The sequence below is a fragment of the Hemitrygon akajei genome, chromosome 1, assembly GCF_048418815.1.
Source record: "Hemitrygon akajei chromosome 1, sHemAka1.3, whole genome shotgun sequence".
NCBI lineage: Eukaryota > Metazoa > Chordata > Chondrichthyes > Myliobatiformes > Dasyatidae > Hemitrygon > Hemitrygon akajei.
The window spans coordinates 102,110,085-102,134,482 of NC_133124.1; the positions used below are offsets into that span (position 1 = coordinate 102,110,085).

The following is a 24,398-nucleotide window of genomic DNA, read 5'->3' on the forward strand; positions in this document are numbered from 1 at the left end:
TTAGAGGACCACAGTTTTTAATGACTAGAATGCAGCATTGTAAATGAAATGTAAATGTTGCTGTAACAATGCTAAGAGGTAAAGCGACTGCATTGATTAAATACAACTGTTTCAGAGAGGATGATACTAAATATTTGGACAGAGGACTCTAAACTAGTCATTGCAATCAATATCAATAATGTTGACAGTGTCTTAAATATATGTTAAGGGAAATTAATGCAGAGGGAAAAGTGCATTTTTAAAAAACTTCAATTGGGTTTTGTCAGTAGATTTGTTTTGCTTTTGTGGACTTGTTTTTCCTCTTTTGCTTCAACCAGTGTTGGTCAAATACAAAACATTTACATTGACACTCATTTCCCTTGTTTCCAAGCAGAGATAGGATTGAGGAAAGCAGAATCAGTCTCCACAAGACCATAAGACATAGGAACAGAATTCAAGCAACACACACAAAATGCTGGTGGAATGCAGCAGGCTAGGCAGCATTTATAAGGAGAAGTACGGTCGACGTTTCGGGCTGAGACCCTTCATCAGGTCCTTGTGTTTGCTTAGAACAGAATTAGCTCACTCAGCCCATCGAGTCTGCTTCACCATTCAATCCATCATGGCTGATTTATTATCCCCATAACATTTTATTCCCCTATTAAAGGGCAATGAATTCCACAGATTCACCACCCTCAGACTAAAGAAATTTCTCCTCATCTGTATCAAGAATGGACATCCCTCTGTTGAGACTGTGCCCTCTGGTCCTAAGCTCACCCACTACAGGAAATATCTGGTCCACATGCTAGACCTTTCAATAGGCTTCAATGAGATTCTCTGCCCCCCCCCCCCCATTTCTTCTAAACTCCAGCAAGTACAAGCCCAGCCCAGAGCCATCAATTGCTCTTCTTATGCTAACTCTTTCATTCCCAGAAACATTCAATGAACCTTGTCTAGACACTCTCCAATACCAGCATGACCACTCAATACTCCAAGTGCAGTCTGACCAATGCCTTACAAGACCTCAGCATCGCATCCTTGCTCTTATATTCCAGTGCTCTTGAAATGAATGCATTTGCCTTCCTTACCCCGACCAAATTTTCAAGTTAACCTTTAGGGAATCTTGCACAAGGACTAAGTGCCTTTGCACTCATTCGTTGAAAGAGTACAATTTGTCTTTCATAAAACAGAATCTTGAAAAAAAAATCAGTCAGCAAAAAGACAAGAATATTTCAGAAGCAGATTTATTATTACCAGCATGTGACGTGAAATTTGTTAACTTAGCACCAGTTCAATGCAACATATAATATAGAAAAAGATTAAATAAATAATAAGTAAATCAATTACAGTATATGTATATTGAATAGATTAAAAATCATGCAAAAAACAGAAATACTCGTATATAAAACAAAGTGAGGTAGTGTCCAAGGTCTCAAAGTCCATTTAGGAATTGGATAGCAGAGGGGAAGAAACTGTTCCTGTATCAGAGAGTGTGTGCCTTCAGGCTTCTGTACCTCCTACCTGATGGTAACAGTGAGAAAAGGGTATGCCCTAGGTGCTGGATGTCCTTAATAATGGACGCTGCCTTTCTGAGACACCGCTCTCTAACGATGTCCTGGGTACTTTATAGGCTAGTACCCAAGACAGAGCTGACCAGATTTACAACCCTCTGCAGCTTCTTTCGGTCCTGTGCAGTAGCCCCTCCATACCAGACAGTGATGCAGCCTGTCAGAATGCTCTCCACATAACATCTATAGAAGTTTTTGAGTGTATTTGTCAACATGCCAAATCTCTTCAAACTCCTAATAAAGTAAAGCCACTGCCTTGCCTTCTTTGTAACTGCATCAATATGTTGGGACCAGGTTAGATCCTCAGTGATCTTGACACCCAGGAACTTGAAACTGCTCACTCTCTCCAATTCTGATCCCTCTATGAGGATTGGTATGTGTTCCTTCATCTTACCCTTCCAGACATCCACAATCAACTCTTTCATCTTACTGATGTTAAGTGTCAGGTTGTTGATGCAACACCACTCCACTAGTTGGCATATCTCACTCCTGTACGCCCTCTCGTCACCACCTGAGATTCTACCAACAATGGTTGTATCCTCAGCAAATTTATAGATGGTATTTGAGCTATGCCTAGCCACACAGTCATGTGTATATAGAGAGTAGAGCAGTGGGCTAAGCACACACCTGAGGTGCACCAGTGTTGATCGTAGGTGAGAAGGATATGTCATTACCAATCCGCACAGACTGGTCTTCCGGTTAGGAAGCAGAGGATCCAATTTCAGAGGGAAATAAAGGCCCAGCTTCTGTAACTTCTCAATCAGGATTGTGGGAATGATGGTATTAAATGCTGAGCTATAGTCGATGAACAGCATCCTGATGTAGGTGTTTGTGTTGTCCAGGTGGTCCAAAGTTGTGTGGAGAGCCATTGAGATTGCATCTGCTGTTGACCTATTGTGGCAGAAGGCAAATTGCACTGGGTCCAGATCCTTACTGAGGCAGGAGTTCAACTGAGGTAGTCAAAATCTTGAGGGGAAAATGTGAGCTTATGTTCTGATATCTTTTTTTTTACAGTGGAAAAATGTGAAGGGATTTCACACATGCTATTAAATTTTTTTAAAGATTTTAGAAACACACCAGAGTAACGGGCCCTTTCAGCCCAACATGCCCGCAGCATCCAATTACATCCATATGACTAATTAATCTACTAACCCATACATGTGTTAGGAAACCCTCATCGTCATGAGGGGCATGTACAAACTCGGACAGCAGCAGAATTGAACCTGGGTCACTGGTGCTGTAATAGTATTATGCTAACCACTACGCTATTATATTTGATTAGCGAGAAGGCAACAATATATTGAACTTAAGCACCAGTGCCATGTGTCACAGGATGGACAGACAAGAGCGATTCCTTCATTTCACTTGCATCTCTATGGAGACTAAGTTATGTCTCAGTGGGTTGTGGAAAAAAAAAATCCAGTAGATGCTTCTGATGAAATCTAATTTTCTGGGAATATGAAATTTCCACAAAATCATTAAATGAAGAAATCTCATAGCCTTTAAAATTCAAGGAGAATATTAAATTTATTTAGCTTCCATGAATGGCAACTTATGGATACCCACCACCAATCATCAGTAAGAAAATCAAGACTACAAAAGATCGAATATGTCTTAACCTACTCCTCCAAATGCTGATCTTCTGTCTCTGGAGTTTGTTTGCTTGTTAGCTTTTCAGTTATTTTTTCAGTTACGTCCTTATGATCTTTGCTTGCCTCCACTTCATTATCGGGTTTACTGTTCAAGAAAAAAAAAACTTAAGTGTCAGATCACTAAATATGAAGTGTGTAAATTTTTTGCAACATCTGGCAAACTGCCAAATGATAAAATCTCCATGCACAAGACCAATGATTTAAAATTTGCACCACTGACAATTATACAGCAGACTAATTACAAGGAGAACCATTATAGATGGATAATATGGCATTCTACTATTTTCAGTAGAAACAAACGCTAAATACTAATATAAGTGCCTTAATGGGCTTTGTAAATCTGAGGTATGGATCAGTTGTTAAAATTAATACTGTTCATTCATATTAGAAACTGGATGGTAGAGTTTGCACTATGCAAAATTATGAATTTTTAAAATTAAAACTCAGATTATGGCCAAAAAGGACAAAGTTATGAAATGAAACAGAGTAGTTAGCCTACTGAATGCAAGAGATTTGGAAAAAAAGCAAGAGAAGATACTTTGGACTTAGCTTGAGGTTGTAAAATTCCCTTCCAGGGCTAGTGCCTGAGGCAGTGATTGTCCACATTCAACATTATATTAGTGGAAAAGGAGACAAGATAACTGTAGGAGCCATTCATTTATTTTCTATCTGCATTGTATTTTGTGTTGTGCATTTATTATTTTTATTATGGTAGTCATAAGGGTGGAAGTGTAGTAAAAGCAAATAGCTTAGTTACAAATTCATGCTTCGTCAGTCTAAGATCAGAGTAAGAGACTTCTTGTTGACTGCTTAATTCCACTTAAGTACACTTAATTCTGCTTAATATCGCTAGTTTAATTTCATTAGTTTTATTACTTCAAGATTGTTTGTTTTGCTCGTTACTTAAACGGATTGAATAATTTCTTTGACTTTGAACATTATTATTGGGTTGGATCAGTAGGCGCTTCATACAGGATAACTCCCCATGCTTGGTTTCTACAACAGTGTTGGTTTGTTTGAGTAGCTGCTACAGTAACATGTGTGATTAGAGTCAGAGCCTACAGCACCAAAACATCTAATAGGTGTCAAGCGGTTAAGCTACCTATTCCCATCGATCCACACATGAACCATAGCTCTCTATACCTGTCCCATCCATTTACTTGTGCAAACTTCTCTCTAATATTACTTTAGAACATTCATCCACCACTTCCATTACCAACTCGATCCACAGATCCACCACCATTCGACTGAAGACTCCTTCTAACTCAGTTTAAAAAAAGCCTTACCTATAACACTCAATTTTTTGCATCCCTATCAAATCTCCCCTCATTCTACTGCATTCCTAATCCAGTCAACCTTTCCCTTGAAATCATCCTCAAGTCCTGGCATCATCCTTGTAAATTTTTTCTGGACTCTTTCAATCTCATTGATATCTTTCTCGTAGGTAGAAGTCAGAAATGCACAATACTCCAATTTTGGCCTCACCAGTATCATATACAATTCCACGAACCATTCCAACTCCTGTACTCAATACTTTAAGTTTCACCTACCATTTTATAGTCCATTTTTCCAGCTGGCTCAGAACCCACAAACTTTGGTAGACTTGCTCGCTGGCTACATGAGCACATTCTTACTTGCATCTGCAAGTCTGCTTATTCAGTTTACCTCATTTTCATGCAAATCATTAATATTGATGGCAAACTATGGACCCTGCACCAATCTCTGCAGCATATTATGGAGTCCTGTGCAGAGAGGCAACCACTCTGGCTTCTCCTGCTAAGCTTAGTCGAAGTTACAACTATTAAACATCAAGTTACTGAACTTCTTGACCATGCAGAACTTTCCCCAAAGGCCTTGCTGAAGTCCATATAGACAACGTCCACTGCCTTTTCTTCAACAACTTTCCTGATAACCGCCTCAAAATATCAAAGATTGGTTAGACATGACCCATCATATATAAAGCCATGTTGACCATCCAAATACTGATACATCTTGTGTCTTAAAATACCTTCCAATATTTTACCCACTGGCAACATCAGGCTCACTGGACTATAATTTCTTATCAGAATCAGATTTATTATCACCAGCGTGTGTTGTGAAATTTGTTAACTTAGCAGCAGCAGTTCAATGTAATACATCATATAGAAGAAAAAAGTAAAAATAAATAAATCAATTACAGTGTACGTATATTGAATAGACTAAAAATCATGCAAAAACAGATATATACTAAAACAAATGAGATAGTGTTCATGGGTTCAATGTCCATTTAGTAATCAGATGGTAGAGGGGAAGAAGCTGTTCTTGAATCACTGAGTGTGTGCCTTCAGGCTTCTGTATCTTCTACCTGATGGTAACAGTGAGAAAAGGGCATGTCCTGGGTGCTGGAGGTCTTTAATAATGGAAGCTGCCTTTCTGAGACACTGCTCCCTAAAGATGTCCTGGGTACTTAGTAGGCTAGTTATCAAGATGGAGCCGACTGAATTTATGACCCTCTGCAGCTTCTTTCAGTCCTGTGCCGTAGCCGTCCCATACCAGACAGTGATGCAGCCTGTTAGACTGCTCTCCACGATACATCTATAGAAGCTTTTGAGAGTTTTGTTGACATACCAAATCTCTTCAAACTCCTAATGAAGTATAGTTGCTGTCTTGACTTCTTTATAGCGGCATCAATATGTTGGGATCAGGTTAGGTCCTTAGAGATCTTGACATCCAGGAACTTGAAACTGCTCACTCTCTCCACTTCTGAGAACTCTATCAGAACTCCTTAACAATGGAACATTATCAGCTAACCTCCAGTCATCCACCACCCTAGCCATTGCTTAGGATGTTTTAAGTACCTCTGCCAGGGCCCTACAATTTCTACGCTATCCTCCCACAAGGTCCGTGGGGACACCTGGTCACGCCCTGGGGACTTATCACCCTAATTTGCCTCATGACAGTAAGCATCTTCTCTTCCACAACCAAGATACATTTTATGACATCTTAAGCACCACACACAAAATGCTGGTGGAACGCAGCTGGCCAGGCAGCATCTATAGGAAGAAGTACAGTCGACGTTTCGGGCTGAGACCCTTCGTCAGGCCGAAACGTTGACTGTATTTCTTCCTATAGATGCTGCTGGGCCTGCTGCGTTCCACCAGCATTTTGTGTGTGTCGCTTGAATTTTTAGCATCTGCAGATTTCCTTGTGTTTGTGTTTTATGACATCTCTACCGTTTTGTCTCAATTTTATAGATCATGAATCTGTACCAAGTAAATAATCACCTAAATCTTTTGGCTCCATGCATAATGGTCACGCTAAACTTCATGTGGACCAATTTTAAACCCTAAGATATAGGGGCAGAACTTGGCCCATCAAGTCTGCTCTGCCACTCAAGTCTGATCCAATTCTTCCAGTCATTCCCACTCCCCTGCCCTTTCCCCACACCCTTTGATGCTCTGGCTAATCAAGAACCTATCCATTTCTGCCTTAAATATACCCAATGACTCAGCCTCCACAGCTACTTGCAGCAACAAATTTCACAGATTTACCACCCTATGACTAAAGTAATTTCTCTGCATTCTGTTCTAAATGGACGTCCTTCAAACCTGAAGTCATGCCCTCTTGTCCTAGACTCCCCTACCATGGGAAATAAATTTACCATATCTAATCTGTTTAGGCCTTTTACCAATCAGAATGTTTCTATGAGATCCCCCCTCATTTTCCTGAACTCCAGGGAATACAGCCCAAGAGCTGCCAGACGTTCCTCATATGGTAACCCTTTCATTCCTGGAATCATTCTCGTGAATCTTCTCTGAACCCTCTCCAATGTCAGTATATCTTTTCTAAAATAAGGAGCCTAAAACTGCACACAATATTCCAAGGGCAAGGGTGGTCTCACAAGGCCCTTATACAGCCTCAAAATCACATCCCTGCTCTCATATTCTATACCTTCAGAAATGAATGCCAACATTGCAGTCACCTTCTTCACTACTGACTCAACTTGGAGGTTAACCTTCAGTGTATCCTGCACAAGGACTCAAGTTACTTTGCATCTCTGCATTTTGAATTTTCTCCCCATCTAAATAAGTCTGCCCATTTATTTCTTCCACCAAAGTGCATGGCCATACACTTGCCAACATTGTATTTCATTTGCCGCTTCTTTGCCCATTCCCCTAAACTATTTAAGTCTCTCTGCAGGTTCTGTTTCCTCAACACTACCTGCTCCTCCACCTAACTTCGTATCATTGTCAAATTGAGCCACAAATCTGTTAATCCCAAAGTCCAAATTATTAACATACATTGTAAAAAGCAGTGGTTCGAATAATGACCCCTGTGGAACTCCACTGGTAACCGGCAGCTAGCCAGCTTATTTGGAATATATCGGTCTTGCACTTCCTTCATTTTACACAGAAAATCCAGCCATTGCTACTCTGCTGTCCTTCCTGCTAGTGCCCCTTTCCAGTCAACCTTGGCCAGTTCCCCTCTCATGCCATTGTAATTTCCTTCATTCCACCAAACATTTAATGTTACTTAACCTTAACCACTATTATATTTAACCTTTCTCATCCTCTAATTCCTGAATCACTTAGCCATTTTGACTTGGGTATTTGAGAATAGAGACCTGTGAAATCCTGAAGCCTTAACATAGAAAATGTATAGCAGAGATAATTAATCACATTAAATCAAAAGGCACATACCTGTTAAAACCATTTTCTTTCCGGTCTTGTGGCTTATTGGAAACATTTTTTCCCTGCAAAAATACACAATGCTGAATGCACATATATAGTTAACAATGAAACATCAGAACTATTCACACAGTGAAACAGTTCTGCACCATTCCTTATCGGTCATTGACTGAACATAATTCTAACCAAAATAGCAATCCTGCTCTTTTATTTGCTTCCAGCTTACATTCTGCTCAATGACAGTGACAAAACTTAAAACAGTTCAACTAGACAGGATGATACTGTAATAATATAAAATGCTAAAGTGTAATTACAAATTCAATCACCAAGTCCATGCCAGCTCCATCCCATTCCTGTTCTTTTCCTGTGCCATTTTTATTTTTCCATAAGTGTTTTTTCTGGATGCTCCCAAGGGCTATTTCCATCATTCTAACAGGCCACAAGTACCAAATCATAAACCATTAAATTTCGCTCACCTCAGCACCCTACCACACCATGTCTTTTGACCATTATTTTAAATATGGATTCCCTGGCTGCTGAACCATCTATAGTTACAAACCACGTTTCATTTTCTATCTAAACATGAACTAGACTTCTACGAATACCTTCCCTCAGTCGCCAGCTTCTCAACTCAAATCGTGTAGCCAAGTTCCATCCTCTTCCAAACCATTCTAAGTAAATCTTTTCTGTAACCCAATACTTCCACAACATTCCTTAAATGTGCTGACCAGATTAGACGCACACCATCTGACTTGATGTTTTATCAGAAACGTGTGGATGGTGGGCGTGTCTGCTGCAGACAGCACTTCCGTGTCAGGAATTCTGTCTTGCCAATTGATTTTCATGATCAACTATAGGCATGACAAGTGGAAGTAGTTCAGTCTAGGCGCATATCTCACGTACGCATTCCATGCTGCACACGTGTAAAGGAGGGTGAGTACAATGACAGTGTGCTAGACTTCCAGCTCGGTCTTCAGAGTAATTCCACTTCGCCACCCTAACAGTTGCACTTAGTCTCCCAAAACTGATTCTACAGCTGACTTTGTTGTCAATGGGAACTGTTCTTGAGAGAGTGCTGCCAAGATACGTGAACTTGTCGACTGCCTGGAGCTGTTGGCCATTCAGAGATAGATGGCTCCACGGAGGGTTAATTGGGGTTCCTGAGAGCTTGACTTCCGTCTTCTTGGTGCTGATGGTGAGACCAAAGTTGCCACATGCAGTGAAAAATTTGTCAGTGATGTCCTGTAACAGACTCAGAGCTTGCAGTCATCAGTGAATAAGACATCTCTCAGCGCAGTCTCTTTGAACTTAGTAACAGCTTGAAGCCTGTGCAGGTTGAACAGCTTGCCATCCATCCTGTATTTGATGTGGATCAAGTCAACGCCAAATTTCAAACAAGTGTCTGCCGAAAGGCAACTCACAGATCAAATACACAATTTCCACAGCAACCACCCAGGTGTCCACAAGCAAAGCTGTGTCAGGACATTATTCAAATTGGGCACTACACATTGCAGCACAGCATTATGATGGAAGAGTGAATAAGAACATCTCTACAAATTTTTCAACAACAATGGATACTTAAGGAATTTTGTTTGGCACTGTTTGTCCAACCAACAAAATCAAAGAAGCACACAATGGCCAACCAAGCTGGTCATCCTACCTTACATCAAGAATGTATCAGAAATGACCAACAGATTTCTAAGACCATTTGACATCTCTGACGGTGGTGTCTGAAAAGAGGATGCTGTCCAAGTTGCATGCCATCTTGGACAATGACTCCCATCCACTCCATGATGTACTGGTTAGGCACAGGAGTACATTCAGCCAGAGACTCATTCCACTGAGATGTAACACTGAGCATCATAGGAAGTCATTCCTACTTGTGGCCATCAAACTTTACAACTCCTCCCTTGGAGTGTCAGACACCCTGTGCCAATAGGCTGGTCCTGGACTTATTTCCACTTGGAATAATTTACTTCTTATTATTTAATTATTTATGGTTTTATATTGCTATATTTCTACACTATTCTTGGTTGGCGCGGCTGTAATGAAACCCAATTTCCCTCGGGATCAATGAAGTATGTCTGTCTGTCACAGTAGCACAGAACAGCCACACTACACCAATGTTAATCAAGAATAAAAAGACCCCCTACTTACAACGCACAGAATGAACACTATTTGTCGATTTTGCTATTAAAAAAAACCGCACACCAGCCACAGCCCTGCAGACCTTCGCGAAATGTTGCCTTCATCTTATGAGAGACGGCGCACCACACGATCAAGTTTATCTATGCCTGCTCATGCTGTTTCTACGCCTGTTGCAAGAACCTACACACAGGATAGAAGCTTCCTTCACTGTGCTATCACAGCCTTCCAGATGCTGTGGTTGGAAACATCTGCGATGATGGGGTCCAAGCCTTCAAGAGTCAAGTGCACAAACACCTATCACCTCTGGGAGGGAAGTCACATGCTTCTTCATAAGCTGTCATGAAAGGGACCAGGATGGCAATGCTTGGTTGTGGTAGGTAGGGTTAATACCCGACTTTCAAGAGCACTTGTGAGTTATGTTCCAGCTGGACTTAGTCCTTAAACTGCTGGAGAACAGGTGGAAAGATCAGGTGCTGTTTTCTCCCAGTAGGGATTAGTTTTTAGTTCCAAGTGCTCCTGCCACATTTTGTCACCCTGTAACCTTATCCTTCAATCTCTCTGAATTATGGAGGACAGCATGTGTATAAATATCTCTCTCCAGCAGACTTCATCATGATCATCATGACTCCAGTATTTCTATTTTTTTAATGTTTCTTAATTGTACATATGATTTTTTTGTGTTCTATCGCTGAGCAGCAGGGAACCATCTGATTGGCCTATCAGCGTTCTCTTTGGGAACAAGTTGACTTGATCAGCATTTCTGATCTCGCTATTGTTCACAATTGCACTCAGTAATAAAAAAAAATACAAAATTCAATGCACCAACTGTGACAAGCATTATATTGGAAAGTCTGGCAGGAAGCTATCAACAAGCTATCATGAACATCAACTGGCTGTAAACTGTCATGATCACATTTCCCTTATATCTATACATTGTGAGAGCGAAGCACATCAATTCGACTGGACCAATGTCACTAATCTAAGGCCTAGTCCGTCAACGACAAGCTGAGAATTCTTAAGGCCAATTTATACTTCTGCGTTGAATCTATGCCGCAACAACTGTGATTGGTCTGCTTGGCAGCACTGCACTTCCTCCTACGCATTTCCGGTTGTTTGAACCAAATCATCAAATCTACCTGCCCACATCAGAAAATATTTGAAATGCATTCCCTTGTCCATGTCTCTCAGTGGCCGGACAAGCACAAAAAATTCACCCTCCTTCTGCCTCAAACCGTTCAATGGTCGTACACACCATCGCCTCCGATGTCTTCTCTCTTTTCTGCGTTGCAGTAATCTCAATAAAAGTAACTCTTGTTCAACTTTTATTAGCTCCAACTGCAACCTGATGCGTTCATTAGTGGCCATTGTTTGAAGTACACAAAGGAACTCCACACAGTGATATAGAAACCCTACCGCCAACTAGCGTTTTGGCGGTGAATTGCAAAGTGACGCAGACACACCATCGCATAAGTAGAAATGCTCACAACAGTGTAGGCCACTTGCGTAGGCTACAGCGTACAGCCTACGCAGAAGTATAAATCAGCCTTTAGAAGCTTTGTTCTTTAAGCAGAATTCTATCAACAAGCATGTCGATATGAACCCAGTTTATATTCCACTTCAGCGTCAAGTCATCAGTCCAGAGCCAAGAGCCAATTCATACCTGATTACACTTGTTAATCAATGAGGATGACATTAATCCTACATAACGGTCGACTAACACAGCCCGGACAACAATTATCACCTAATCGGATTTTAACGAACCAATTGCAGATTACATAATCAGTAACAGTGATGCAGGTGGATGCTTCCCTGGTGTCATGGATTATTGATTACCTGACTGACAGACCACAGTACGTGCGTTTGCAACACTGTGTCAGACAGAGTGGTCAGCAGCACTGGGGCTCCACAGGGGATTGTCCTGTCTCCCTTTCTCTTCACCATCTACACCTCAGACTTCAACTACTGCACAGAGTCTTGCCATCTTCAGAAGTTTTCTGATGACTCTGCCATAGTTGGATGCATCAGCAAGGGAGATGGGGGGAGTACAGGGCTACGGTGGGAAACTTTGTCACATAGTGCGAGCAGAATCATCTGCAGCTTAATATGAAAAAGATGAAGGAGCTGGTGATGGATCTGAGGAGGGCTAAGGCACGGTGACCTGTTTCCATCCAAGGGGTCAGTGTGAACATGGTGGAGGATTACAAATACCTGGGGATACGAATTGACAATAAACTGGACTGGTCAAAGAACACTGAGGCTGTCTACAAGAAGGGTCAGAGCCGTCTCTACTTCCTGAGGAGACTGAGGTCCTTTAACATCTGCCAGATGATGCTGAGGATGTTCTACAAGTCTGTGGTGGCCAGTGCTATCATGTTTGCTGTTGTGTCAGGGGCAGCAGGCTGAGGGTAGCAGACACCAACAGAATCAACAAACTCATTCGTAAGGCCAGTGATGTTGTGGGGGTGGAACTGGACTCTCTGACGATGGTGTCTGAAAAGAGGATGCTGTCCAAGTTGCATGCCATCTTGGACAATGTCTCCCATCCACTCCATAATGTACTGGTTAGGCACAGGAGTACATTCAGCCAGAGACTCATTCCACCGAGATGCAACGCTGAGCGTCATAGGAAGTCATTCCTGCCTGTGGCCATCAAACTTTACAACTCCTCCCTCGGAGTATCAGACACCCTGAGCCAATAGGCTGGTCCTGGACTTATTTCCACTTGGAATAATTTACTTCTTATTATTTAATTATTTATGGTTTTATATTGCTATATTTCTACACTATTCTTGGTTGGTGCGACTGTAACGAAACCCAATTTCCCTCGGGATCAATAAAGTATGTCTGTCTGTCTGTCAATAGGAATCACAGGACACATAAAAGATGAACAAAGTAAATCACCAACATTTCATTCGAAGTTGCACTGAGGATGCTGCCAAGCTGGGTAACGAAACGTCAGCAAGATAACAACCCAGCATGGCGAGCTACTCATCAGTATCCTGCTTTATGTTGTTGGCTGGTCTGCCCTCAGGTTTGATCTTTTCCCTTCTTATAGCTCTTTTTTTTTTTTTAAAGTTGCCTTTTGTTGGATTTTAAAAACTTCCCACTCACTTTTGCTACCTTGTATGTCTTGTCCTTGGCTGTTATGCAGTCCTCATGGGAGAAAATTGGTTAAAGAGAAGAGTAAAGAGGAAGAAACCCAAGTAGCCAAGACTGAAGTGGAGTGATTAAGGAAACAGAGTTGTGCTTGAAAGGCAGCTCTAACTGTGGTACATAAACAGGTACATGAAAAGAAAAGTAAGACTGGAGATCATAATAAGTGTTTGAAGCAGATACAAAAGTTGCACGGCTAACTTACTGCACAGAGAGGAACAATATGTGCTTTTGGATTCTGAAAGGGGGAGAAGGATGAATATAGAAATATATGGATTGGAATGATTTATTAGGTAATGATTAGCTATATAAGACCTTGGTCAGACCCCACTTGGAGTACTGTGTTCAGTTCTGGTCACCTCACTACAGGGATACTATATATGTGGATACTATAAAGAGAATGCAGAGGAGATTTAAAAGGATGTTGCCTGGATTGGAGGGTGTACCTTATGAGAACAGGTTGAGTAAACTTGGCCTTTTCTCCTTGGAATGTCGGAGAATGAGAGGTGACCTGATAGAGGTGTATAAGATGAGGAGCATTGATTATGTGGATAGCCAGAGGCTTTTTCCCAGGGCTGAAATGGCTAACACGAGGGGGCATAGTTTTAAGGTGCTTGGAAATAGGTACTGACGGGATGTCAGGGGCAAATTTTTCCCACACAGAGAGTGGTGGGTGCATGGAATGCACTGCCAGTGCAGTGGTGGAAGCAGATACAATAGGGTCTTTTAAGAGCCTGTTAGATAGATACATGGAGTTTAGAAAAAGAGGGCAATGCGTTAGGGGAAATTCTAGGTAGTGTCTAGAGTAGGTTACATGGTTGGCACAACATTGTGGGCCGAAAGGCCTGCAATGTGCTGGAAATTTCTATGTTCTAGTCTCTCTTGGCTCATGGTATCAAAGATCTTGGCAAGATCAACAAAGGTACTCTAGAGATGTCTGTTCTGCTCCAGGCATTTTTCTTGCAGCAAAGATTATGTCCATAGTTCCTCCACCTTTCCTGATGCCACACTAACTTTCCAGGAGATGATCTCATTCCTGATGAGCATTTAACCTGTCTAGATTTTCCTACTTACTGCGAATAAAGAGACGCCCCTGGTTGTCACATACTTGGAGGTCTTCCTTACTCTTGTACAGGTGTACAATGGATGCATCTTTCATTTCTTGAAGAATCTGACCATTCTCCCAGAAGGACTGGAAGACCTCTGTCAGTTTACTGGTAACGAGTGAACTACCTGTTTTGTAGACCTCTGCTGGTATAGCATCTGCTCCAAAAGCCTTGCCACTTAACAACTACTTAACAGCTGTCCTATTGCTTTCTTGACTTCCTCTTCTTGGGGAAGAGAGTCCATCTCATGGTTGATGGTTGTCTCCATCTACTTGATTGAGACAATCAATTGCTTCCTCGTTTATGGTGGATGGTCTGTTCAGCAGAGATTCAAAATGCTCTGCTTATCTGTCCAGAATCTTGGCCTTCTCAGCGAAGAGGGTGGTGAGATCCCGGAAGGCTGAGGGCTATACAGTGTTTGATGGCAAAGAATCTCTTCAAGTCATGTTCATTGGCGTGGCCCTAAATCTTGATAGCCTTTTTATGGAGCCAAGAGTCTTGTATCTTTCTGAATTTTGCTTCAACTATTCTGTGTGTATTGGCAAATGGTGTCTTTTTAGAGATGCAGGAAGGATCATTCTGATAGGTTCTGTGCAGCCTGTGTTTTTCCTGTAGGAGAGCTTTTATCTCCTTATCATTCTCATCAGACCAGTCTTGGTTCTTCCTTGTATGGCCAAGAACCTTAAAGGAGGCAGAATGAACACACTCTCTGAAAGCAGCACAATCTTCTTCAACATCCCCTCCAAGACGAACATTGGCAAGCTGTGACTGGAGGCTTTTAACCAGGTGGTCTGCACTAGTATCCGATTTCAGCTTGCTGATGTTGAGCTTCTTGGTAAACTTCCTTGCCTGTGGCTGTTTAAGTTTGGAAACAATCAGACCAGCAGTCTACGCCACACATGCTTTGGCCACTCTCACATTGCGTCTCTCATATCTTCTGGTGATGCAGTTTATCAGGTGCCAGGGCTGGAGAACCTCCGCAGGTCAGGCACCATCTATGGAAAATGGGCAGTTGATGTTTTTGTCCGGATAAACGGTCTTGAACCAGAATGGCAGATGTCCATTTCCCTCCATAGATGCTGCTTAGCTTGCTGAGAGGTTCCATTCTATGTGCTATTTCAGATTCCAGCATCTGTAGTGTCTTGCATTTGCATGGTGGAAACTAAGAGTACAACTTGGTATTATTTACTTACCAGCATAATTTACTAGAAAATTTGTTTCACTTTTGCATTTATCAACATTCTCCCCTGAACACTTGACTAGGGCAATCACTTCATAATTTTCACAAGTCTTGAGTCCCATATTAAGAAAACAGAAAAATGTTCACTTTAACCTGGGAATAAAGTCACTGTAGTATATACAAGGGTTGTCTTTATTGACCAGTATTTTCCATGTTTATTAAAATCAAAGTATGCGGATGGTCTGCCGAAACCAACAAAGCCACGGGTAACCATCGGAGCAGGGTGTGCTCAATCTACACTCATTCTGTTTTACATTTCAGCTTAAGCCAGGTTCCCAGTATCTGTTCAGGCCATCATCTGATGAAAGTGCAGCATGTAAAAGTGATAAAAAGACTCAAACATTTACGTATATTGCTTAATCTGGATAAGGTTTGCTCTCCTGCCGTAAAATACACAAAAACATCTCTTCTCCTGAACAGCAGCTGCTTCTAGGGATATGAATGCGTCCAAAGCTGGAGACATTTCAAAGAGTTTTGTCATATGGTACATGTTGGAAATGGGTTAAAAGTTAATTAAAGCTGGTGCTCTGACAGATGAATTTATATCAATAATAAGGGACATTGGGAGTCATATATTAATAAACTCTCTTCTCCTTGTGAACATCAGAGAAAGCCATCACAGGTGATTAATCCCCAAATAAAGAGATTAAGGGATGGGAGTGAAGGAAATAAATTCTTCAAAAAAAAATCTATGGTCACTGACTGGAATAGATTTGAAGGAGAGATAACCTTCCCCAGATTTTGTTTAGCATTACCCTTTTTTTGTGCTTTTTATCCTTATCTTTTTGTTTCTTGACACAGAGTTCTTTGAGCTGTTCATCCATATCCAAGAGCATATCTTCAAAGGATTCCTGGCATGAAGATCTGTGCAAAATAAAAAGTCCAAAAATAAAAGTCATAGAAGTAACAAAATGTGTGCTGAAATGTATCTTTACTTTAAATATTTAAATTGACAACTGCACCTTAAAGGAAAACAATTAAAAATAAAAACATTAAACAGAAATACTGGACAGGTCAGATAGCATTAGTGGATGAAGAAACATTTCAGATTGATGTCCTCTCATTAGAAATCCCAACCAATTTATCGGTTAGATGTATAGAGTAGCTGATGCACCAACATAGTTAGTAAGGACTTCTAAAAATTCCAGGACTCTTTATACACAAACTAAATTAAATGTGATTAAAAACAATTAAGAGATTTGGATCTAAAGTGATAGACACTACTGCTCAAAAGTCTTAGCCACATATATATAGTAAGGGTGCCTAAGACTTTTGCACAGTACAGTATTTGTCGATATGGAGTGAAGAGTGAGTTCGTAAATATGTCAAGAGCAAAGGTTGTTGGGAATAGTGAGGGTGCAGCACTGTGGAAGGAGCGTGGGGCAGGTGTTAGAGGAAGAGTGCTGGGGCAGGGAGTGGCATGGGTGCAGACACCCAGCCCAGGCACCAGGTAAGGTAATATGATTCCAAACAATTGGTTTATTGATCATTGCAGAATGTCTCCCTGGTGCTTCCCACTCGCTCACCTCTCCCTTCCCCCTTTCCCAACCATGACTCCCCTCTCCTGACCCCCTTCCCATTCAATGCACAATAGAGACCCATATCAAAATTAGGTTTATCATTCACATATGTCATGAAATTTCTTTTTTTGTGGTAACAGTACATAAAGTATGTAATACACAAGATTACTATAGTTCTGTGCAAAAGTCTAAAGCACCTTAGCTATCCATGTGCCCAAGACTTTTGCACAGTACTGTAGATATAGATAACTTTAGTGAATAGGCAACAATCTAGTGTTATGAATGAGGAGCAACTCTGATGGGCAGAAGGGTACAGAATCGCCAATGCTCCCCCCTCTTTTTGGAGAATCGCAAATCGCTACTATTCTGATGCTGTTATCAAGGGAGATGAGAGAGATACAGGATACCAGTAAAGGCAGTTGTTATTGACAACGCAGGGATACACAAAAGTGGAACGGAACCACTGATTACTGCTATTGTCTCTTGGAGAAGGAATTGTGTATTGAGTACTGTTCTATTCATTGAAACCCCTCAGGGGGCAACCAGAGTGGTCTGGTTGAGGGATTGTATCATCCCAACCTGATTGACACCTGAGACCCCGTGAGTGGGGATAAAAGTAGGGTCTGGGGAAACACCCCTCAGACGCACCAGGAGAGACGCTACGAGACCGGTGGGGGCTTGTGTGTGTGTCCACCCTTGCCTGGGTGACGAGTCCTCCATGAAACGGTCTAGCTAAAGGACGGAGGGGTCATACGTGAATGGCCACAACAACAACGCATCGACGGATCAAGATCGTAAAAAGGAAAGTCGGCAAGTTAATAGCTGTTACTGCTTTTCCTCTCTCTCTCTCTCTCTCTCTCTCTCTCTCCAACAATTGCAACACCGCGACCCACAACTACTGCAGCCTGCATGAACTGAACTGAACTTTATATTTCCATCGGACAATTCATTATCCCCTAGACAACGATAGAGCTTATTTCTTATTGATTATTATTATACCCGCACTTTTAGGTTTAGTATCGATGATGTATATTGTCTGTATATTTGCATTGATATTAATTTTGTGTATTTTTACTAATAAATACTGTTAAAAATAGTATCATCAGACTTCAACGGATACTCCTATCTTTGCTGGTAAGATACCTAGTTACGGGGTTCGTAACAACTTGGGGCCTCGTCTCGAGATTTGATACAAAATTGGAGGGCCAGGGAATCGGGCTTTTAAGTCCAGACTTGGATCTGGTTGCGCGGGTAACCAGACGGGAAACCAGCAAAGATGGACGTAGACGAATTTACAAAAAACCCAACTCCAGAGGCGCTAGAGGATGCCACAAAGTCGGACTTGGTAAATATTGCAAAAAGATTAAAACTCACAGAGGTGAAGTCGTCAATGAAAAAGTGGGAGATACAGAGGGCCATAGCTCAGTATTATGTTAATAAGGAGGTGTTTTCAGCTGAGGTAGTGGAACCTACCCCTGAAAAGGTACCAGCTAGTGGGACGGTTCAGTTAGAGTTGGAAAAATTGAGGCTGGACACGGAACAGAGGAAAAGGGAGTATGAGCTCCAGCTAAAGGAGTTAGAGGCGAAGAGGGAGCATGAAATTAGGTTAAAATAGCTGGAAGCAGCTGAAAAGGAGACAGGAAAAGGGAACGCAGCAGTCCCTACAGGGTGTATTGTGTCGATCAGCAAATCGACGAGAAAGCCCCAGGTAGATAAAATACGAGAGGGGCGTGAGAAATTTATTTCAGAAGGGACCATGTCTGTGAAAGAGGGAGAAACACCAGTTCCAGTGCGGATCTGGAGGGATACTGAAGCTGAGCAGTCATTGATTCTCAGTAAGGTACTAGATTTTGGTCCTGAGACTGGAGAGGTAGCTTTGAGAGGCATAGGAAAAGATATAGAAGCTGTGCCTTTGCATAGGATCATTATAAATTGTGATCTGGTATCTGGACCAGTTGAAATAGGGGTGCGATCAGAATTCCCGAGAGAAGGCGTGGACGTCCTTCTTGGTAACGATTTAGCAGGTGGTGAGGTTTGGTCAGCAATGAAGCTGACGAGCAAGCCTGTAAGTGTTGAGGACCCGCCCCTAGGTTCCAAGATCTATCCCGCATGCGCGATCACTCGCAGCATGTCGAGAAAGGCAGCTGAGAAAGAGACCAATTTAAATCAGTCCAGTATCGATTTGGCTGAGACGTTTTTACTGACCCTGTACCAAGAGGGGTTAGAGGGTGGCAAAACGGAGAATAGGGAGGTGAAAGAGAGTAAAGGAGAGGAGGTAGACCTACCCTTAGCCAGGAGGAAATTTATAGAAGCATGGAGTAAAAATGAGAAACAGATAAGGCTGTAGAAGGTCCAGGGTTGGACATGGATGATCTGTCTGGCTTGACAGAACTGCTTGAAGAAGTTGAAAATTTTAAATGTGTTTCCGATAATGAAGTAAGGGCAGTCCTAGATGAAAAGGATGCCATTATCTTGATGGAGTCTGCTGGATTGGCAGATGAGGTTGTTTTAACCCGCAGGGTTGTGTTTACTCTGGAAGGGAGTTGCCCAGAGAGTAACTGGGAGGATCAGGGGAACTTAGAATTTGAAAAGGGGACGGGTATTGAAAGCCTGGAAGAGGCAGATGTCCCGTCTTAGTGTGTTCAAGATGTGGATGCACATGGTACTGAACCTAGTAATGAAACTCAGGAAAAGTCTGAGGTATCTGATTTAGTTGAAAAGGAATGCAGTCCTTTTGGGTCAGATGGACTTGGTTCAGTGAAGAAAGGGTTAACCTTGGTACTAGTGGGAAGTGAGAATTCCCAGTTGGTTGTGTTAGAAGATGTGTTAAAAGTTAGTGAGGAGATGAAAGGTGGTGATATGGATATTATTATTGAAGGAGAAGGGAAAAGTGTAGTTCCAAAATTGAATAAAGAAAATTTAAAGTCTGGATTGGTTTCAGAAGCAGTAACCAGGCTGAAGGAACAATGGCTTGATAACAAGGTGCCTGCGAATCAATTACAGTTTGATTTGGAATGTAAAGGTACCCCACTCGCTAATGTTATTCAAGGGTGTGCTGTGAAGAGGCAGAATTTGAAATGTTGTTTGGACAAAGAGGGATCACTTGCAGATGTTAACCTGAAAACTAATAGAATGAAGGGTCCTGAAGATAAAACTAACGACTTGCTTAAAAATAAAGAATCCTGTGGAAGTTCAGAAGATGGGCTAAGTTTGGAAAACATTGTTGATAAAAATAACTCCTATGAAAGGAGTATGCGAAAGCCTATTCCACACTGGTGAGCAAGCTAACCACGTGAGAGTTAAGTGGAAAAGAGGCGAAGGTTAAAAAATGCCACTTTAAATAACAGGATCTGGTTTTAAGGGATTTCGACAAAGCATGTAAATAATAAAGACAACACCATGGAAGATTGACTGTTAAGTTTAAAAGTAAAATAAAGATTAGTATTTGCATAAATTATTGTAATGTACTACAGAATAATCACACATGTACTGGTTCACATTTTGTATTATATACTTAAGATCACAACCCTTTAGTTTTGTTTTTACTGAAGAAAAGGAATAAAAAAATAAGTGGTTATTAAATTGGAGTCTGATGCTACAGGAATTTATTAGGGTACAAGATATTAAAGGAAGTGATCATGTGCTCGCTGACTGTTTATCTAGATGCTAAATTGAATGTATAACTGTATTACTCTGTAGTGAAAAAACTCTTTTGTATTGTGTTAGATTCTGAAATTCTGGAAGACTCTGTATTAGCTAATTTTCCCGTGGTGAAAATTCTTAGAAGAATGGGGGTGTTACAAATGAGGAGCAACTCTGATGGGCAGAAAGGTACAGAATTGCCAATGCCCCCCCCCCTTTTTGGAGAATCGCAAATCGCTACTATTCCGATGCTGTTATCAAGGGAGATGAGAGAGACACAGGATAACAGTAAAGGCAGTTGTTATTGACAACGCAGGGATACACAAAAGTGGAATGTCTCCTCCTAACAAAAGCGGAACGTAACCACTGATTACTGCTATTGTCTCTTGGAGAAGGAATTGTGTATTGAGTACTGTTCTATTCATTGAAACCCCTCAGGGGGCAACCAGAGTGGTCTGGTTGAGGGATTGCATCATTCCAACCTGATTGACACCTGAGACCCCCGTGAGTGGGGATAAAAGTAGGGTCTGGGGAAACACCCCTCAGACGCACCAGGAGAGATGCTACAAGACCGGTGGGGGCTTGTGTGTGTGTCCACCCTTGCCTGGGTGATGAGTCCTCCACAGAACGGTCTGGCTAAAGGACGGAGGGGTCATATGTGAATGGCCACAACAACAACGCATCGACGGATCAAGATCGTAAAAAGGAAAGTCGTCAAGTTAATAGTTGTTACTGCTTTCTCTCTCTCTCTCCAACAATTGCAACACCGCGACCCACAACTACTGCAGCCTCATGAACTGAACTGAACTTTATATTTCCATTGGACAATTCATTATCCCCTAGACAACGATAGAGCTTATTTCTTATTAATTATTATTATACCCGCACTTTTAGGTTTAGTATTGATGACGTATATTATCTGTATATTTGTACTGATATTTTTGTGTATTTTTACTAATAAATACTGTTAAAAATAGTATCATCAGACTTCAACGGATACTCCTATCTTTGCTGGTAAGATATCCAGTTACGGGGTTCATAACACTAGCAAAAGGGTAGACCACAAGTAGAAAAATGCTGATTTGGCCATAATGATGGAAAAACAACCATCTAAGTGGTTAGACAACCTCTTAGGACCAAAATATTTTGCAGTACCCTAGAGATGGTCTCAAGCGCATTGATTAATTGAAATACAACTTTCCTGCTTTAATAGTCCATGGCCAAAAAAAGAATATGGGTTAAACTCTGATCTCATCACAAAGCTTGGGTGTGGGGAGGTGAAAAGAATAGGATGCCTTCAGAAGAGGGTATGGTAGGCTACTAGGTAAATTTTCTATGTGGTTATGCTCTTCCTCTCATGGGATTGCTGAGAAAACTCTTGGTAATAGCTTGTTGCTGGCCATATCTAGGATGAGTATGTATTCACTACTAGATACTTCCCCATTCTGAAGAAAGACATGACCAAGGAATGTCTCCAATGTTTTCCTTATCAGTCACCTGTGAGGACCAAGTATTACAATTTTTCAATTTATACAGAAACGACTCACTCACGATTCTGTTGTGCTAAAGACTGATGAAATGTGTAAAGTTGACCAGAGGTTTAGTCTGATGAGCCATGGCGATTTACAGCTGGACAGCTAATACACCTTTTATAAATGAACAAGAGTAAGAAAACATCCAAAATAATAAGAGGGCTGGAGAAACAAATTTTTCAGGTTTTACAGAGATCACTTTTCTGCCCTACAAAAGGTGAAGAAAAGATAAAGTTTCTTTAAAAAAAAACCCAAGATTTCTGGAGTAACAAATGCAAAACACTGTTATAAGGCAATTCAATGCAAATTACTGATTAGTCTATAGTTGGCATACACTCAGTGACAGACCACTTTATTACGATAGGAATGGAACTAATGTGATCTTCTACTGCTGTAACCCATCCATGTCAACCTGTGACGTGTGTTTGAGGTGGTCTTCTGCACACCACTGATGTAACACATTGTTATATGAGTTTCTGTCACTTTCCTGTCAGTTTGAACCAGTTTGGCCATTCTCTGCTGACCTCTCTCATTGACAAGTTGCTTTTGCTTACAAAATCGCTGCCCACTGGATATTTCTTTTCGCACCATTCTCTATAAACTGGAGACTGTTCTATATGAAAATCTCAGGAGATCAGCAGTTTCCGAGATACTCAAACCACCTATTTGGCACCATCACTCCACAATCCAAGTCACTTAGATCACATTTCTCTCCCATTTTGTTATTTAGTCTGAACAACAACTGAACTTAACCATGTTTGTACGCTTTTATGCACTGACTGGCTGCCACATGATTGACTGATTAGATATTTGCATTAACAAGCAGGTGTATAGGCGCACCTGACAAAGTAGCCCTTGAGTGCACATGCACGCGTTGGAAGAATATTGTAAAAATTTACTAGGACAATACTAAGATCATATTTTTGGGCAGAAAGAGAAGAGAGGTCAGAAACTTGTTCGAAGAAAAGATGAATTAAAAAGAATTATGAAGAATTTTGAATAGTTAAGGAAAATACATTTTCAATTAACTGATCAGTGAAGTTAGTAGCACAAATGCAAGACATTAAAGAAAAAAGGCTAAGCGTATTTATCCGTAATAACAAAGGCAGAATGTTCTTTCACAACTAGTGATAGAAAGGGATTCTATGTTTGGCACCTAACTAACAATAGACAAATATTTTAACTATTTTTGAAAATTGAGCAAGGGTTGATTCATTTGAATGAGTGTCTCAGAACAGGCATAATGTACAACAAAAACCTTGAAAATACATGAATATTACACATGAATTTTTTTCTTTACCTCTTCAACATATTTCCTTTAATCTTCTTTTCTGTTTTGTTATAGACCTCCTGTAAAAAAAAAAAAGATTTTATACAATGATTGAGACATCATTATTCAATACAGGGAAGTGGATTATATGGACCAGAAGTTGTGTTTTTGATTTACTTAACATGATACATAATACATATAGCTGAGCACTTAAAGATGTTCTTTAATCACTTCCTCATCTTGATCTACCAGAGTTCCTGCTTCCAAAACCCATCTTTTCCAGAAATTCTTGAGTAAATAAACCAAATTGCATAGAACAAAACCGTATCATCCCCGACCAAAGTATTTGTAAACACGTACACAGGTAGATAATGCAGCAAGGTGCCAGGAGCTCTTTGATCATAGCACATGACTACAAAAATGTTGAGTAATTGGAGGTTGAGAATAGCAGCCTGGGTCTTATAAGAATTGTGGTTCGGGAAGGCCCCAAGGATCAATAGTAGGTAACTTGCTTAAAAGGGGGGTTTAATGCAACTGTATTGAATAATGTACTGTGACTATACCAACATTCTTCATTACTCAATGTTGAGGCATGAAGAATGATGCCACATGCATGCCTGATGCAAAATTAACATCAACAGCAGCATAATGACTCATATCAGAATGACTTCTTGAATTCAAAAAAGATGACAACCAATCAGCAAATGATAGTAATCGTGTTTATCTCAGGATAAAGTAAATTTTCGATCTTAGAATATTGAACAAACTTTTAAGATTGGATTTCTAGACCAAGTTTTGATCTATAGAGTATGCTAAATTGACTAATCCCAGCCATTGAAGCATTTTATAAATTACTTTGGCATTCAAATAGAAATAGGAATGCTCACCTAGAATCAGGAAAGGCCAATACTCTCCATCACT

At 40.9% G+C, this 24,398-nt stretch overlaps 1 protein-coding gene across 1 annotated transcript in view; it reads right to left on the reverse strand.

Annotated features, from left to right (window-relative positions):
* The window catches only part of LOC140739751 (uncharacterized), a 46,822-nt gene that overhangs the window by 13,667 nt on the left and 8,757 nt on the right, over positions 1-24,398 (reverse strand). Inside the window, exons 5-8 of the mRNA XM_073068653.1 lie at positions 23,508-23,557; positions 16,269-16,377; positions 7,879-7,931; positions 3,171-3,284 (exon numbers count right to left, since the gene is read on the reverse strand). Coding sequence (XP_072924754.1) covers positions 3,171-3,284; positions 7,879-7,931; positions 16,269-16,377; positions 23,508-23,557 — 326 coding nt within the window. The remainder of the gene's footprint in view (positions 1-3,170; positions 3,285-7,878; positions 7,932-16,268; positions 16,378-23,507; positions 23,558-24,398) is intronic.